General features: G+C 47.5%; 1 protein-coding gene across 2 annotated transcripts in view; it reads left to right on the top strand.

The window, feature by feature from the left end:
- Shq1 (SHQ1, H/ACA ribonucleoprotein assembly factor) overlaps window positions 1-6,247 on the top strand; it is a 107,775-nt gene extending 101,528 nt beyond the window's left edge. For both annotated transcript variants that reach the window (XM_041637950.1, XM_041637941.1), the window contains one exon: window positions 4,844-6,247. In XM_041637950.1, the coding sequence (XP_041493884.1) occupies window positions 4,844-5,351 (508 nt within the window). In that variant the 3' untranslated portion in view covers window positions 5,352-6,247. The remainder of the gene's footprint in view (window positions 1-4,843) is intronic.
- The last annotated feature ends 11,202 nt before the right edge of the window (window positions 6,248-17,449 follow it).

The raw sequence follows: 17,449 nt of genomic DNA, 5'->3' as shown, positions 1-17,449 counted from the left end.
GTTCTTCAAGGCTGGCATATCCACATGCTGTGCTTCATGGGGCCATGGGGTAGTTGCGGAGAGGAAGGGGGCTGGAGAGCCCTGTCTCCTCTTAGACATGAGACCCTCTGTAGCTTACAAAGATAGGTGGGTTTCATTTGTTGAACTTGCACAGCTGTTTGGTTCCACTCACAAATCGTCAGCGGGTTTCCCACTTGGTACCAGAAATCGGTCTGCTTTCCTCTGTGCCCCTCCACCCCTCCACCCCCAGTGCCCTTTCCTCTCTCCTTCCGTCCGCACTGGATGGGGCTCAAATTCCTCACTGGCAGCCTGGAGAAGCTTTACTCCCTGGGGCAGCTGTAGGGACTGAATGGGCTGGTGAGATATAATCCCTCTGAGCAGAGCCTGCCCCCAGGACGGGACCCAGGAAGTGACAGCCCTTCTGTAACCTATGCAGAAAGGAGCCTTGTCCCTTCCCACAGCGCCTTGGTGTGGTCCCTCCTTGTTAGAGCTGCTTGCCCTCGTGATCTGGCCATGTCGCTTAGATGATTTATTCTCTTCCCCATTTGAATCCACTGACCAAAAATACATAGACGATGAACGTTTGTGCATTCATCATCGTTCTTAAATACTAGAGCCTTAAAGGAATAAAAAGACAGTGAGTGTAAGATTGTCCTGAGAACACTTGCTAAAGTACTTAATGCATTTTTACCATTGTTACATGGCTATATACTTATAACTCTGTGTGCAGTGTGTAGATCTGTCTGTTGCTGATTTTTAAGATTTCCCTATACTTTGTGACATTCCAAGATGAAAACTCTTTTCTGCCGGGACCTTGGAGAAGCGGCCCCTGCCGAATCTATAGAGAAAGGTTTGATCCCGGCTTACGGCTCACTCAGTTCTCATGATTGTTTTCCTAACTCATGACGTCAGCCAAGTTAACATGTCCCTAAGACACCGAAATGTGTGTACACGTATGTGCTCACCTGGCATGGGTATGTGGGCCAGAGGCAGAGCTCAGGAGCCCTCCTCACTTGTTCTCCACTTTCCTTCTTGAGGAAGCGTCTTTCACTGAACCTGGAGCTCTCTGTTTTCTCTAGATAAATGTGCTGACCAGCAGAGCCCCAGGCTTTGACTGTTTCTGCCTCCTTCTGTGGGATCAAAGGTGCTTACTGACACACCCAGCTTTTACATGGGTGCTAGGAAGCCAGATTCAGGGGCTTGTGTTTATGCAGCGAGTGCTTTACCCACTGAGCCGTCTCCTCAGCCACACATTACATTTTTTTACTTTCTTTCTCACATTAAATAATTTGGATTACTGCCACAACAACTAGCTGGTAAGCATTTGTAAGAGAGCAAGTAACAGGGAAGAGCCTGTTCCCTGTTACAGTTCCCTGGCAACTGTAGGGTCGTGCCATGGAAGTCACGGGGGCATTCAAGCATGCAGCAAAGGAGCCCTGGCTTCAACTATAAGTGTAGGATGAGTGAGGACCATTCTATAGGACTGAACTCTCAGTGAGTGTGTCTGTTAACAGGAAGTCCCTCCTTGCAGCTGCTCAGCCTTCAGGTTTCTGTATGTGAGCAGTTAACAAAGAGCAGCAGGGATGGAGGGGGCTGAGCTTGGAATGGTACATCTACAAGCCACAGAGTCCCAGCACTTCCAGCCACGCCAGAAGCTAAGGATATCAGTGGGGCCACCTTCACTCCGCACCCACAGCCTGCAGAACTAAGAAAGAACCACTAGCCTATGGGTTCTGGGCAGCTCCAGAGTGGGGAGTTCAGGGAACTACTAACCCACGGACTAGATGTTTCTCATTATCATGCCCCAGAGTGCCTTAAAATCCAGTGGGAAACTGAACAGGAAGTTACTCTGAACAAACCAAGCACTAAGTAAATAAATGCAATTTTTAAAATTAAAGTGTGTGTGTGTGTGTGAGTGTGTGAATGTGTGTTTGAAGCAAAGGGCCCTGAAGTTTAGAAATGTTTCTAAATTTACAGTGGGCTGGAATCTGACATGGCAGAATTAGTGCCCTTGAAAAAGTGTTGCTTAGCTCCAGATTGAACCTGAGACGTTGTAGGGGACCGAGGGACAGAATCCTATAAAAGGTGAGATGTGCTAACAGAATTAGCCAGTAGACTGTCATCCAGTATGAACGATCTCAAATTGGCTCACTGAAGTCCAGTCTCAGAGCATCCTGCCCGGCAGACCTAGGTTTGGGCAGAGGAAATGAAACCTAGTTGTTTGCTATGAGATTTACAATAGACCTGCCATCGCAGGAAGTGGTGAAAAGTTGATTGATCACTCAAGACACAGCTCTACAACGAGAAACAGGATGTACGGTTTCATTTATGTGATCTCGCCCCCCTGTTGTATTGTGGGCTCTTTTTGAACTTTGGCTATTTAATGGGCTGTGGGTTCTTTTTAACACCGCCACCCCAAAGAACGCAGTCACCGAATACAAAGTCATTAGAGGACTGATGCCAGTTTAGCTGTGTCCTAGGAGTGTGCTTATAGCGGCTCCTTTTACACTTTCCCTCTAGTTAATTTGCCAGAACTTGTCAACAACCTATAATTTTAAAAGATCCTCCAAATGGGATACTATGTCACTGTACAAAGAATAAACTATTTTAACAGTTTTGTGATAGATTACAATTGTAGCAACGTTTAAGAAATCTAGTTTGGAGTGTGATTTTATGATCGCCTTGGCAAGTCTCTTAAGTACTGATTCTCTTCACTAACAAACGCATTCTTAGCATGTGACATGCTCCTCATTTACACATAAAAGACATGTAACTGGGGCTGGAGAGATGGCTCAGTGGTTAAGAGCATTGCCTGCTCTTCCAAAGGTCATGAGTTCAATTCCCAGCAACCACATGGTGGCTCACAACCATCTGTAATGAGATTTAGTGCCCTCTTCTGGCCTGCCGACACACACAGAATATTGTATACATAATAAATAAATAAATATTTTTAAAAAAAAAGACATGTAACTGCACCAGGACCTAGTGTGTGTTCACTAAGAATATCAGAATGGCTGGCACTTGTAAGAAGCTGGCTATTTAATGTCATTGACAAAGCTTTTTTGACGTGGACTAGCCAGTTCTGCTTTGAATGCGACAAAAAGAGTCACCAGCTCCCTTAGACAGCCTAATTTTTGAAATGGTGGTACCATTACAGAGATAGATTCTAGAATTTACAAGGAATGGCAAAGTAAAACCAATATTAATTTTGCCTGTGCTTGAAAGAACAAAATGGCTGCCCTGACATGACTTGTTTTTTCTCCACAAATAATGTCCCCATTTTTTCTTTTATCTGTAGTGATCCCCATTTTTATTCCTCCAACTCTTATATCAAAGTAGCCCATGCTATTTTGAAGTTATAATTACTTTTTATCTCTGCACCGGGGAAGGAGGGGTGGAATCCAGAATGACACTTGTATAGACTGCAGAGTGTCTGTTAGAACCCAGTGCTAACAGGATACTAGCCAGCCTGAGCTAGTGAATGTGGGACTATAGGAGCTAAAAGCTGAGCATGGTAGGGTACACTTCTAACCCACCACTCAGGAGCTAGAGACAGGAGGGTAGTGAACTTGAGGCTAAATAAGTGTGAAACCACCTTGAGTTGTATAACAGGACCATTTATCAAGAAACAAGGATCACAGTTGTAGCTCATTGTTAGAGTTTATCTAGCATGTATAAGGCTGTGGGTTTAATCCCCAGGAAATTCTTCCCCCTTAAAAAAAAAAAAGAAAGAAAGAAAAAAGAAAAGCCATCTTAGTGATGGGTCAAATGGACACATGATTTTAAAGTAAGATACTTTTTCTGGAAAAATAAAGGTTTCCATAGGTGATCATAGGGACAGGTGTCATTTGGATTACTTGACGCGTTCCCAGCTGTGCTTTGTGTGTACTGTGTAGTGGTGAAAGTCCAGCTGCAGGCTGGCCCTTTGCCGAGTCATTAGCTTACTCCACTGGCTTGTCTTGACTCCTCTCTACCTTGGCAGGCCTTTCCCCTTGCCTAGCTCTCTGGAGATGCCCACTGAAGCGCTGGACTTTCCTCTGTCAGTGATGCTGCCGCCCTCACTCTGCCCATCCTCGGGATCTGCTCCACCGTGTCTGTCAGTGTGGAAGCTCATGGGCACGCTGACAGTTCTGAGGGAGGGGCTGGGAAACATGCAGCTCCTCCACGGGAGTGCTCTCTGTTCACTTCAGCTCTTCTGAAACGAGGCTACATTTGTTTGTTTGTTTGTTGTTTGAGCCTGTGTAGCACAGGACATCTTGCAGGAGTCACTTCTTACACCCTGTGTATCTGGAGGATGGTACTCAGGTCATCTGGCTTGCCGATGGGTGTCTTTACTCACTGAACCATCTCACCAGCCCCGAAGTTTGAACATTTTTAATTAGCGGGTATTGCTTTCCTCGTTGATTTAACACGAAGCAACACTAAGGCTTCATCATGCTTGTGTCATTTGTCCCGTTTTCTGTTGGATTGTTATGTCTTAGAATTATGTATGCTTTCCAAAACTTCCTCTGGATTAGGCCCTCGTCTGTGATGCAAGTTGGACATATTTTCCCACCTTAGCACTAGCCCTTTGACCTAGTTTTGTTGGATTTGGGGGTTTCCCTTAGTTCCCATAGCTTCTGTCCTTGGGTGGGAGAAGGCTATCTGCATTCTGAAGTCATAGAAAATCTGCCTGCCTCCACTGCTTGTCCGCCTTCTCTTCCTCTCACACATACCTGGGACTTATGTTTGGGGTTTGCCCTAGTGCCGTGTGAGGGCACCAGCTTCGTGATGTTTTATTTCCTGTTGTCATTAGTCTGATTCATAAGCACACCTAATTTTTCTTCTTACTCTAATTTTCAAGGTCCAAAAAGTTGACTGCCCTTGCGGACGCCTTGAAAGCAGTCTCCCTCAGCAAGGCCCAGCTGGGACTGGAGCTGCAAGAACTGGAAGCTGCCGCACTTCTTGTGCAGGAGGAAGAAGCTGCTGGAAAGGCAGCTCCGTGCGGCCCCGGGCAGCCGGCTGCAGGCTCCAGTCCTGAGCCCAGTGACTCGGATAGCACCACATCGTCTGACACGGAAGACTCAGCTTCAGAGCAAGAGGAGCTTGTTGGACCTCAGGCCTCACTGCTCACTTCTCTGGAAGCAGACAGCACCCTGCTCATTCAGGATAGAGAGCTTTGCAGACACGGGGCCAGCCAGGGGTGTGACATCAGTCAAGGGCAGACACTGGTCTCTGCCCGGGCTCCTCTGATAGAGGAAGTTGGAGAAGATCTGAGGACCGTGCTTCAGGTTTCCACACCTGGTGATGATGCTGGGAGCCACAGCTGTATGCAGGATGGAGAGGGGAGGGGACAAGAGCCTCGTGATTGACTCAATGGTTGGCTCGTTAGTGGCTGCTCTCATGTAGGCATGGACTTTCTCATTTCCACTGTGTACTTTTTCCCTTGTCTATAGAGGATAGTGCTTTTTAGTGAGCTAACAGTTATACCTTTAATTTTTATACCTTACAACTTAAAAAATAAAACCTAAAGGATTCTTTCCAAGGTGCAAGTAATATTTTAAAATGAAGACCAAAGTTCTACTAGGAAAAGGTCTAGACAGTGATTCCCAACCTCCCTACTGCTGCGACCCTCATGTAGTCCTGTGCGTTGTGGTGACCCCAGCCATGAAACTTTTCTGTTGCTACTTCATTACTGTAATTTTGCTACTGTTCTGAATCGCAGAATAAATACCTGATATGCATTCTACCTGCTCTTCAGCCCCAAAGGGGTCGAGACCCATAGGTTGAGAAGTGCTGCTCTAGCCGTAGCGGCACAGCTGACAGGCAGCACTCACATTTCAGCTGTGCACTGGGCGAGATACTAACGTGAGCACACCGGTGAAATGCTCACTGCGACCAGGGTGGTGAATTTCCCCCTCAGCTCCAGCTGTCTTTGGACCATTTGACATCCTTTCTCCCAGCCAGATGCCACCCACCTGTGTCCCCTGAGCGACATCCCGGAGCGCCCACTGATCTGCTGTGTCATAGCCCGGTAGCTTGCACTGCCTGCACCGCACAGAAAGCAGAGCATGCAGTGTGCTCCTTGCTCGGGCTCCTCTCACATAATTGCTGAGATCGATGTGTGTGCCGTTGTATGCCGAGTCTCATGTGTCGTCTTCTCAGTGCGGAGACCGTTTCTTGGGATGGATTTGTCCATTCACCCGCTGTTCAACTTGTGAGTTGCTGCCAGTGTTTGGACTCTGAATAAAGCCATGTGAGCATTTGGGTACAAGTCTCTGTGTGCATACATGTTTCCTTTATCCTAGGTAAATATCGGTATGGCATCGCTGAGTGTGTGGTAAGGACATGTTTAATATTTTACCAGATTGTGGAATTGTTTTCTCTCATAGCTTGGAAGGACCAGTTTACACCAGTAGTAGGTAAGTGTTCTTATTTTCTCCATGCTCAATGCTACTGGGAATTTTCATTATTTTTACTTTTGCTTATTTAGTTACTGTGCATGTATGTGTGCATGTGTTTAGTTACTGTGTGTGTGTATGTGTGTGTGTTTAGTTACTATGCATATGTGCATGTGTGTGTTTGAAATTGGAGCTCAGAGGACAACTTTCAGGAGTCAGTTTTTGCCTTCCACCTTATGGATTCCAAAGATGGAACCTGGATCATCAGACTTGGTGCCAAGCACCCTTACCCTGAGCCATCTTGCCAGCCCTCTTAGTGTTTACCATTCCAACAGGTGTGGAGTCAAAGCCCGATTGTGATCGCTGTTTACTGATTCAAGATTTACTGTGTTGAGCCTTGTGGTGGTGCCGCGCATCTTTAATCCTAGCACTCGGGAGGCAGAGGCAGGCAGATCTCTTACTTTGAGGCCAGCCCGGTCTACAGAGTGAGTTCCAGGACAGCCAGGTATACACAGAGAACTCTTGTCTCGAAGAAACAAAAACAAAAATAAAAGGTTTATTGAGTTGAGCCTCTTTTCACAAACTTATGTGTTACATATCCTCCATAAGTGTCCAAATCTTTTGCCAAATTTGAAGGGTACTTTCTTACTTTTTAGTTTGAGAGTTCTTTATAAAGGTTTGCATACAAGTTCTCATGAATCATGTGTTCCTGCTTTTTCACATGCCTTACTGTCTTTGATCAACTGGCAAACTCTGGATTTTATCTTGCCGGCTGAATGGGTTTGCATTCCTACAAATATTTTTTATCTTTCTTTAGGGATTTAGCTAAGTGACTTGTACTGGTTTGGATCTGGCTTCTGTATTTGTTCCTTCTAGGGCAGAGCCCAGTGTTTATATTCCTGAGAGTAGCCTTTCAGTGTCTGTGTGTCTGTTTGCCTATCTCTCCACCCTGCCCCCTTACTTTTTGCATAGCTATGACCAGATACCTGGCTGAACCAACTTAGGAAAGAAAGATTCATTTCAGCTCATAATTTCAAAAAGATTTCCATCCTTTTTGACGGGAGAGACATGGGGTGGGAATGGTTCCGTCTGTGAAGGTGGGAAATTTTGAGGGTGGCTTGTGCACGTGGTGGCAAGCAGAAGAAACAGACCAACACCAAAAGCAAAGACCTAGCTCTGGCGACCTGCTTCCTCAGCCAGACCCACTGCAGTAGCTCCACAGATGTCAAGGTACTGCCACTTTGGGGGGTAACGGGAAGGAATTATTCAAAACATAAGACTGGAGACCTTTCAGACTGGAATCGCCATGCTGTCCTGCTCTTTGACCTCCCCCCCCCCCATAGGCGACAGCAGCTGCCTTGGTTGGAAAGCTGTCTGTCTCCTGTGCTCCACACTTCTCTGTGCTCTGCCTGGATTGTCCCTTCTGCACAGTGAGGCGGTTTTAGAGCTCACCTGGTCTGTTTCCTGTCTTTCATCTCCTGATGGTGGGAAATCATGGCTTCATGCATCCTCCCATTTTTCTCTTATGCTATTCCCTGTTACTCCATCTGGAGTGGAAACGGTCGCAGTTGTATGCGTTTCCCAGCTTGCAGGCCATTTGCTGGGGAAGTGGGGCTGGGTCAGGTCTTGTCACTCCTCGACACCACTACTGTCTTCTCAGTGCTCCGGAGACACACGGTGAGCGAGTGAACAAGTGAAGGAAACTGATTGGCTTTGGGTGAAAATGAAATGAAACCCGATCCGCGTTCGTTCATTCGTCTCAGCACTTTTTATTCCAAGACTGAATTAGAACGAGGGAAAGGATTTGTATCTCTCATCTAAATTCCGGTTGTATTAACATGTTAGTTGGGGTGACTGTGCTGTTTGACATGCGTGTTAACTCCTCAACACTGTAACGGCCTGGCCTGGGTGTGTTGGAGCCTTTTCTCAGGCTCCCTGGAGAGCTTCAGAATTTCTGTGACCATGGCAAATGCAGTTCTCCTCAGCAGCATGTTACCTGAGGCCGCTTCAAAAGGGCTTTGGATCTATTTACTACAAGTTGAACAAATCCTCTCTTGTCTAAATGTTTAAAGCCGTAGACATTTTGTTCCCTTCATCAGTTTCTGTCCCTTAGAGTCTGGATAGGATTGACTTTCGTGAGAATATCTTGGAAAAACTGCTTTCCTTAAAGATATGCGAACATGATCCTCCTGACCTTCTTAAAGCCAAGGGGCGCTGTGAACTCTCCTGAGTATTAGCGATGTCATGTGTGAGCGCCACGGCTTCAGGCTCCTGAATTTCCTTTGTCCACCGGGCTTAAAACTCACGGAGCATGCCACCTGGCCTTTGTTTAAGGCGATTAAGAACACTCTTGCCCCACACCTGCAGCCAAGAACACCCCTCAAAGGGGTTGCGTTTGGGGGTTTTATGCTAAACAACTTGCCAGGCAACTTTAGGGACCTCCTGTAACCGTAGGGGTTTCCTCAGAATGATGGATGCTGAGAGGGAAGGCAGGCTGAGGAAAGAACCAGAAGACACCACAGTACTCCCTAATCACAGCACAGTGAGCTTTGACTCACTGAACTTGGTGAGACTTGGAATTGAGTTCCAGAACCTTGCCCTGGAGGGTTATGTCAAAGCACCAAGACTTTCCTTTCATCTTGAAAATAGGGCTGAAATTATAGTCCCGGGTCACCTAATAATGTGTTTTCAGAAGTACAGCATTGAGTTATTTGGTCTTTCAGTGTGTGAACATGATAGAATCTTCTTACAGGAAACTGGTGGCTCTGGTGTCATCAAGCAAGAGAATCTCTTGGATTTGTTTTTTGGGTTTTGCAGAAATGTCTTAACCATATAGCCTAGACTGGCCTGGAACTTAGTGTCTTCCTGCCACAGCCTCCCAAGTGCAGGAATTACAGGCCTATGCCACCGCCTCCCCGCTAGGTGATGGAATCTTAAGCGATCACCCTCATGTAGTAATGTGTCTTTGACAAAAACATGCAGAACTTGTCTGTGTTTTCTTTGCTTATCTTATAGGACTGTGAGACTTTATCTTCAAAACGCTTGATGAACTTGAAGTATTAAACCAACATGAGGGCTCATCCTTCTTGCTTGACTTCCCTGAGCTAAACAAGGCTCCATGTAACAACAGGTTGTTAGGGGAGTCAGCAGTGGGAAATGACCCAGCCCTGATCGTCATTCAGGAAACAGGCTAGTGATCAAAGTCTGCACAGTTCATCAGGTTTGATGGAAACATTAATTACATCAGTGAGTCACAGTGATACCTTGTCCTCTGACTTTGCATCATCCCTGGCTTCCCTGTGTTCTGTCTGTCCCATTATCCTTGAGGAGTAATGCAAAGCCTTGCTGTGGGCATGGTGCTCTGGTGCTGTAACCAGGATGGTATCATCTTTCACCAGCACAAGATTAATTTACCAATGAGACAGGCCTGCTCCCTACCACATGCTGAGTTGGGTAGCAGCTGCTGGGCGGTTTTCACACCTGCCAGTGGAAAATACACTTTCTTTGTGGGAAACAGATTCTGTTACTGCATACTGAAGGGGCTTAAAAAAGTTTATTAAATTATTTTAAAACAGACTCCTTTGTATTTTACAAGAAGTAACTGGAAATCTGTATGATAATAAGAACAGATATTGCTAAAAGAATAGGGATAAAATTTAAAAATACATAGTATTTTCAGAAAAGTTTATTGAAAAATATGTCACTGCATATCAGGTAGATTCAAGTTAAGTTTCACAAGCACAGCTCTGAGCGTTTGGTTGAGGTTTAACGCCTAACTCCCAGGTGGAAACTCGGGATCGGAACCGTTGAGCCTGGCTTCTGAGTGTGGTCTATCGTTTTTCAGCCCCTAGCAAGCGAAGGAAGCATTGATTAGACTTGATTTAAAGCCGCGAGTGATAAATGCAGCTAGGAAATTGATTCATGTCCCTCAAGTGACTGGGGCACAGCCGTCTCCCATTGACACAACTCCTGTCTCAAGGCTGGAAAACAAACAGGGAGGCAGGAGTCAGACATAAATGATTGTTGCTCTCAGCTCCTGGGGAAACCATTTGTTTCTGAGATAAGGAAAACTGCTCTCCAGTCATAAAAGACAAAGCCGGAGGAAGGGGGCTGTGGAATCTGATGCCTGGGAGCTTTGCAAATGCCAAGAGGAAAGAGGAAAGGATTCACCTCTTTAGGAGCTTGGTGCTGGGTGAAAGGCACTGGGTTTGCTGTCTCCAGACACGCTTTAAAGGGATCTCGGGCACACTGTTGTCTTTGAAGCCAGGTCTCCGCTGCTCTTGGTGTGCTCATTCAGGGGCAGTATCAGCAGGAACCACTGAGTGATCTTTATGGTCCTTCAACCAGGGCAGGCATCTGAAGTACTGAACCTCCTAGCCTAGAAGGCCTCCAGAAACTCATTCCCTGCTGCCCGGATCATGCTCCTATGGTTGCTGTGTTTGCATGTCTGCTGTGTGTCTCACTTCCGTTGTCTTCCCAGGTGCTTTCCCCTCTTGCTTCTGGAAGTTTGTAAGTTTCCAGCTCACCCCAGCTTCAAGACTCCTTCAAATGCCACTGCCCACAGGATGTTAGCTACTCATTCCTCTAGGCTGGAAGTAATTCCTCTCCTTGACCCTGAAGAACAGTTTCTGTCTCAGTACTTGCCACTTTCAGCTGGGACTCACAGCATAGAGCTGTGTACAGCTCCTTCAGTGCCGCAGAAACCGAAGGCACCTCTACTTTGGGTCCTTCCCAGCAATTACACAGTGCCTGTCCATACGATTCTTTCATGTGACACCTGTTGAAAGACTGGGTGGCTTCTGTGAGCGCTGGCCTCACACCCTGGCCGACTGCTAATTCTGCAGGTGTCCCTACCTCGAATCACAACCATCTGTTCATCTCTGTTCCATAAGCCTTGGTTCTGTGTTCAGTGTATGTTGCTGCCAACGCTCTAATCAGGAAGATCAAGTATGTGTCTTCCCCGACCAGCTGGGTCAGGAGCCCTCGTGTTCTGGCCCAATCAGCACCTATGTTCTGCCTCTTTCTGCCATGGTCTCCCGAACCCTGACTTCACAGCATTCTCTACCCATGATTCCCTAGGTGGGTGGTCAGCTAGCAGGGAACCTGTGAAGTCTCCTCTCTAAGCAGAGTGGATGGGCTCCATCAGGACCAGGGCTGTGGGTCCAGGGAAAGCTGGAGAGATGGAAACAGAAAATAGGTTCCTACCAAGCTGTCCACTGGAACAGTGAGCTACAGATTCAGACTTGTGCACAATTAAGCACGCCTTTAATCCCAGCACTCGGGAGACAGAGACAGGCAGATCTCTGTGAGTTCGAGGCCAGCCTGGTCTACAAGAGCTGGTTCCGGGACAGGCACCAAAGCTACAAAAAAACCCTGTCTCAAAAAAAAAAAAAAAAAAAAAAAAAAAAAAAAAAAAAAAAAAAGGAAAAGAGAACAGAACTGTGGGATACCTTGTTCGGCCTAGATATGGGGTGGGGAGGGCCTTGGTCTTGCCTCTAAGTAACCTGTAAGACTTTGTTGACTCCCCATGGGAAGTCTTACCCTTTCTGAGGAGATGGGGGGTGGGAGGAGAGGAGGGAGTAGAAACGGGGATAGATAGCTATGTAAAATGAGAAAAGATTGTATTAAAAAATTCTTAATAAAAAGCAAAAAAGTCTACACACTTTCACCCACTGTTGAAATAGCATTGGATTCCTGTACTATATAAATTAAATTTCTTTTTCTTTCTCATTTTTCTCTTATTTTGTTTTGCTTTGTTGAGGCAAGGTCTTTCTTTGTAGTGCTATCTTGGAGCTTGATATGTAGGTAGAGCCTCAAATTCAGTGAGATCCTCCTGCCTCTGCCTCCCAAGTGCTAGGATTAAAGATGTGTGCTGAGGGCTGGAGAGATGGCTCAGCAGTTAAGAGCATTGCCTGCTCTTCCAAAGGTCCTGAGTTCAATTCCTGGCAACCACATGGTGGCTCACAACCATCTGTGATGAGGTCTGGTGCCCTCTTCTGTACTGCAGGAATACATGCAGACAGAATATTGTATGAGAGAGAGAGAGAGAGAGAGAGAGAGAGAGAGAGAGATAGAGAGGTTTGCTGACAAACCCAGCACTCTTTCTTCTCTTAAGTTGTGATTACTTACTTTTGTCACTGAAGAACCTTCCAAAATCGAACTCCATAACTGCGCTCATTGCAGTGGAAGCAATCACAGAATATATGTTTTGCAGTGTGTCTTTAAACAAGTATGTCTCCTCATACTCACTAGGGCATGGAAGTGGTCAGGAACTGAGTTGATAAAACTGCTCTCAAGATTTGAACTGAGAAATAGAAAGACTTGGGACCTTGGTGGATGAAGAGGGTGAGAGACATCAAGAAAAGCCACAAAAGGGATCTGGAGTCAGTTTTACCAACAACTCAGGAAGGAGAGAAGTTAGAAGGAGCTATCTACTGAAGACAGAATGCCAAGGAAAGGGCATAGGCACTAGGGAGTCTTGGAAATGGGCATGACATGAAAGAGGCAGACTCTGGGAGTCTTAAGTGGTGTTGCTCGAAGGAGAACACTCACATTTCTGCCTGGGGCTCCCACACCCCTCTTCCACCCATCTGTCTACATCAGTGTGGACCAGAGCCTGTTGTGGGTTCCCAGAATGTCTGCCTCCATGATCTAATCAAAAGCTTTTCTAGTCCTTTATCCAGTGTTACCACCTGGATTTGTTTCCCTGTGATCAACCATGGTCTGATGATATTAAACAGAAAATCCTTGAGTTTTAAATTGCAAGCTGTTCTGAGTTGTATGATAGAATCTTCTGTGATTCTATCTACTTTGTCCTGCTGTGTGTGGTGCCTGCTATTGGTCACTTTACAGCTCCTTATAGCACGTCAGCCATTGTCTTTCCTTGCTTAGTTATTTTACTTAGTAATGTCCTCAAAACATGAATCATGATGATGGCATTGCAGATGTACTACAGAGAAGCTGCAACACACTTCCTTTATGTGAAAAACAACTCAGAAGAAAACAAACTATGGCGAAGTTGCTCAGACTTTGTAGTATATCTTCGTAGTATATCTACAAAATATCTACTGTACACTAGTACAGACTAGTGTATCAGTACCTGTAATAGTGTATCAGGACCTGTGATAGTGTATCAGGACCTGTGATAGTGTATCAGGACCTGTAATAGTGTATCAGGACCTGTGATAGTGTATCAGGACCTGTGGTAGTGTATCAGGATCTGTGATAGTGTATCAGGACCTGCAGTAGTGTATCAGGATCTGTGATTGTGTATCAGGACCTGTGTTGGTGTATCAGGACCTGTGACAGTGGATCAGGACCTGTGATAGTGTATCAGAACCTGCAATAGTGTATCAGGACCTGTGGTGGTGTATCAGGACCTGTGACAGTGGATCAGGACCTGTGACAGTGGATCAGGACCTGTGATAGTGGATCAGGACCTGTAATAGTGGATCAGGACCCTTGAATAGGAGAAATAGTACTAGGAGGCCCTGCTGTCTACCATGGCTTGGCAGTTCTCTCTGAGCTGGGCAACATGGAGGACTCCCTCCCCCCACAGGGGCGGGGGGACTTTCTAGTGTGACCCTTGACAACAGTTCCCCGCAAAAGCTTTCTCCCGCTGCCCATGTGGTAATTAAACATTGTGCTAGGAGCTTTCGGACAGGACCGTGCTCCCATATGATAACTAAGACTTGCACTAGTAACTTTATGATAGGAATGTCCCCATCCTTTACATCTCCCCTCACTCTGGAATAAAGTTGAGCTGTCTCTGGAAGGCTATTTCTGCTGTGTTCACACATCCAAAGCTCTGTCACCACCTCTGCCCCTTTGTCCACATGGACTGGTGGCCAATGAACCACCAGGATAAGAGAGGACCCCACAAAACACCATACACAGAACAGGTACTGTTACAGCGGTCTTTTATTGTTGTTCCTCTTATTGCACCGAATTTATAAATTAATCATAGGTATGTATGGGTAGGAGAAACATGTACTGCATCAGTACTGTCTGTGGCTTCAGGCATCAGCACCAGTGGGTCTTAGGGAGGACACCAGAGAGGGTAATGCGCTAACAGGAACCCTAACACAGTGACTTCAAACAGGAGAGATGACTGGGGTACAGTCCGAGAAGTTCAGCTGGAGAATGGGTCTCAGGAGCAACTTGCACAAGCTACTCTCATGGGACAGAGCTGGTTTGTGTGGTCTCTGCTCCAACATCCTCAGTGTTGACATTAATTCCAGTTGAATGCCTCTCTCAGTCAAGATGGCTACCAGCAGCCGGAAGCTTCCTCTTTTCTGATCAGAAGAGGTTATTTGTCCCAGTTTCCAGCAAACTCCTCAGATAACCCTGACTAGATCAACCCAAGTAAACACTGATTCGTTTATGGTTGTTCATTGAGATGGTGTGCTTTGTCTCGGTCATATCAATGGCCACCTTGGGGCAGCGTCAGGGACTTGGTAGGTGGAGGACCAGGGTAGTAGTGGGAGAGTGACTGATAGCCACCCCTTTCTGGTCCCCATCGCCGTGGAATGAGCCACTCAGTTCCACCTGGTAGAGAGCCCTGTGGGGCCTGGTGGTAGAGCCCGTTTCTGTCATTTGTGAATCCCAGGGTTTCCACTCCAGAAAAGGGGGCATCATGGGAGCAAAGAGAGGACCGTGTAATTGTGAATGAACAGTCTCCAACTGTCGCCCCTTGGCTTCCCTGTCCTCCTGAGTGTTCTGAGTTGGCCACTGGGCGGTGCTAGAGTCGGGTGTCCTAAGTGAGGGCCTTCTTTACCAGGCAGGCGGACTCTGAATGCCCCATCAGCCAACCCCCCACCCCAAGCTCTTTCCAGGCGGTACTGCAGTGCTGGGCAGTTCCTGACCGGATTTGCATTCCCTACTTTTCTCCCTCCGGCCTTTCTCCCCGCACACTGGCGCTCTAGCTTCCTCTCTTACCTCTAATCGGCCTTGGGCTTTGCTACCCACAGGGCCAAACTAAAAGCCCCGGGTTATCAGATACCCTAAGTGGTAAGATTGCAACTTCCCAGGTGCCAGCACTGGCCTCGCACACCCTGCTTGTCACAGAAAAGGGGCCGGCTTGCAAGTCTAATGCCTGGCTCGAGATCGTCCTGCATTCCCAGTCCGGATGTGGAGCTCCTCGCTGCGTGCTCTATCAGAAGCACTAGGCGATGGTCCTTCGGGTTCTTGCAGAACCGGGGGGAGGGAGGGGGGTTTGACCTGATTGCAGAGAACAGGATAGACTCCTTTCCCGTGGGTGTCCTGGACCAGTCCCACGTGGGTCCAATGGTCGCTGCGGATCCTCGTCAACGGTCCGGGACTGAGCACAGACCCTTCTCAGGATACCTATCGCCGCTAAGGACTCAGTTTGTCAATCATCCTTGCTTCAGGAAGGGCGGGGGAAGGGAGGGTGATCCTTGCTGGCGACTGCCTCGCGCGCGGTGGAGGGAAGGCTCGGGTCGCCAGCCCTCCCCCGCTAATCCGCCGCATTGTCCGCTGACGTGTCTAATTATGTGTCTTACAACCACCGCGCGGTCCCCGGAGCAGCGGGGGCCTTCTGGCGGAAAGACGAGAATGATTGCTCCATCTGTTCCCGCGGCACCTGGAGGGGGGAGGGGAAGTGCGCGTGTGCACAGGCCGGGCGGGCGGGGTGGTCACGGGGAGCGCAGGTGCCTCGGGAGCCAGAATCCCGGTGGCAGGTGCAGGTGCCAAGATCTCCCCGGCTGAGCGGATGCTTAATTACAGTCGACCGCAGGGGCTGTTTCACTCCTGAGTGACGGGTGGAGCTCCGGCTGAAGCTCAGAGCAGAGCTGGAGAAGGTAGCGCTGGCCTGGGGAGCGACTGCTGGGAAAGAGGTCGTTCCCTAATCATCCGGCCACGCCTCATCCCTAGGCGGATTAAAGCGTCCTTTGGGCTACGTAGAGGCTCTGCAGACATTACCTTCTATTCTGAAATATTGTTTCCATGGCTCTGTCACTACGCTGGACTATCAAAAATAGGCTGTCCTTGGAGTCAAATGTCAGTAACAGCACCTACACACTGACCCTTTACAATTTGCTAAGTGTTTGTTAGCAGGTAATCTTTTCTTCCCGGTACACTGGGCATGGCGCTCAGGGTCTCTTCAATGCTGGGCAAATGCTCTGGCCTCTAGGTCTGGTGCTCGAGTTTGGCCCTGCACGGGTGGGCACATGTACAATGGGAGCTACAGAGGACCAGAGTCTGTTTGAGCAGCGCCGAGTGGGGGTAGGTCTCATGGTGGGAGCTGTGGATGCTCTCCTGAAGGAAGGTGAACAGAAGTGGAAAGGCTTTGAAAGCGTGGAGCGAGCTGACTGCTGTGGGCTAGTTTTCCTCAGGTGATGAATCTGATAGATGAGGGAACCAGATGACTCAAAGTAGGTGGGACAATGCGGTGCAAGCAGAGGTGGGTGGTTGGGACAACCCACAGAAGATCACATTTGTTTGGGGACCCAGACAACAGTTACTACATACAGAAAAAGAAAGAGAAGATCCATCAGTCCAGGATCTACAGAAGAGGAAAAGTAATGTAAGCATGTCTTGTGGCTTGAGGCATACTTCATTATTAAGGCCCAGCAAGCAGTTTCGAATCTTGCTGTCTTGGGCTGAGCAAAGTGCTTTAGCTTGTCCCTAAGCCTGATGACCTGAGTTCCAGCCCCCAGCCCTGACCTGGGCCCCACATGGTGGAAGTAGAGAACGAACTTCAATGGGTGGTCTTTGTGTGTGTGTGTGTGTGTGTGTGTGTGTGTGTGTGCATGCTGGTGTGAAGAAAGATGGGCAGATATGAACATGCACACACAAAAATAATAACAAATTAAAATGTCCTTTAGAAAGAGCCTTCTTGTGCCGTCTCATTCTTGGTGTCTCCGAGCCATTGTTCCTCAGAATTTACCAGATGTAACTGACCATTTTCCCCTCATATGCAGCTGATCTGTCAAATGCTAAAAGCACTGATACTGATGACAAGCCATATTGTGAACGCAAGTGCTAAGGGCTCAGAGACCTCCAGGCCCTGCTACCAATGAGGAGGCAGAGTATCTTGATCCCATTCAACA

Source organism: Microtus oregoni, unplaced genomic scaffold, assembly GCF_018167655.1.
Source record: "Microtus oregoni isolate MIOR12 unplaced genomic scaffold, Mior012 000002F_ref0000024, whole genome shotgun sequence".
NCBI lineage: Eukaryota > Metazoa > Chordata > Mammalia > Rodentia > Cricetidae > Microtus > Microtus oregoni.
This window is presented reverse-complemented; position numbering and strand designations above follow the sequence as displayed.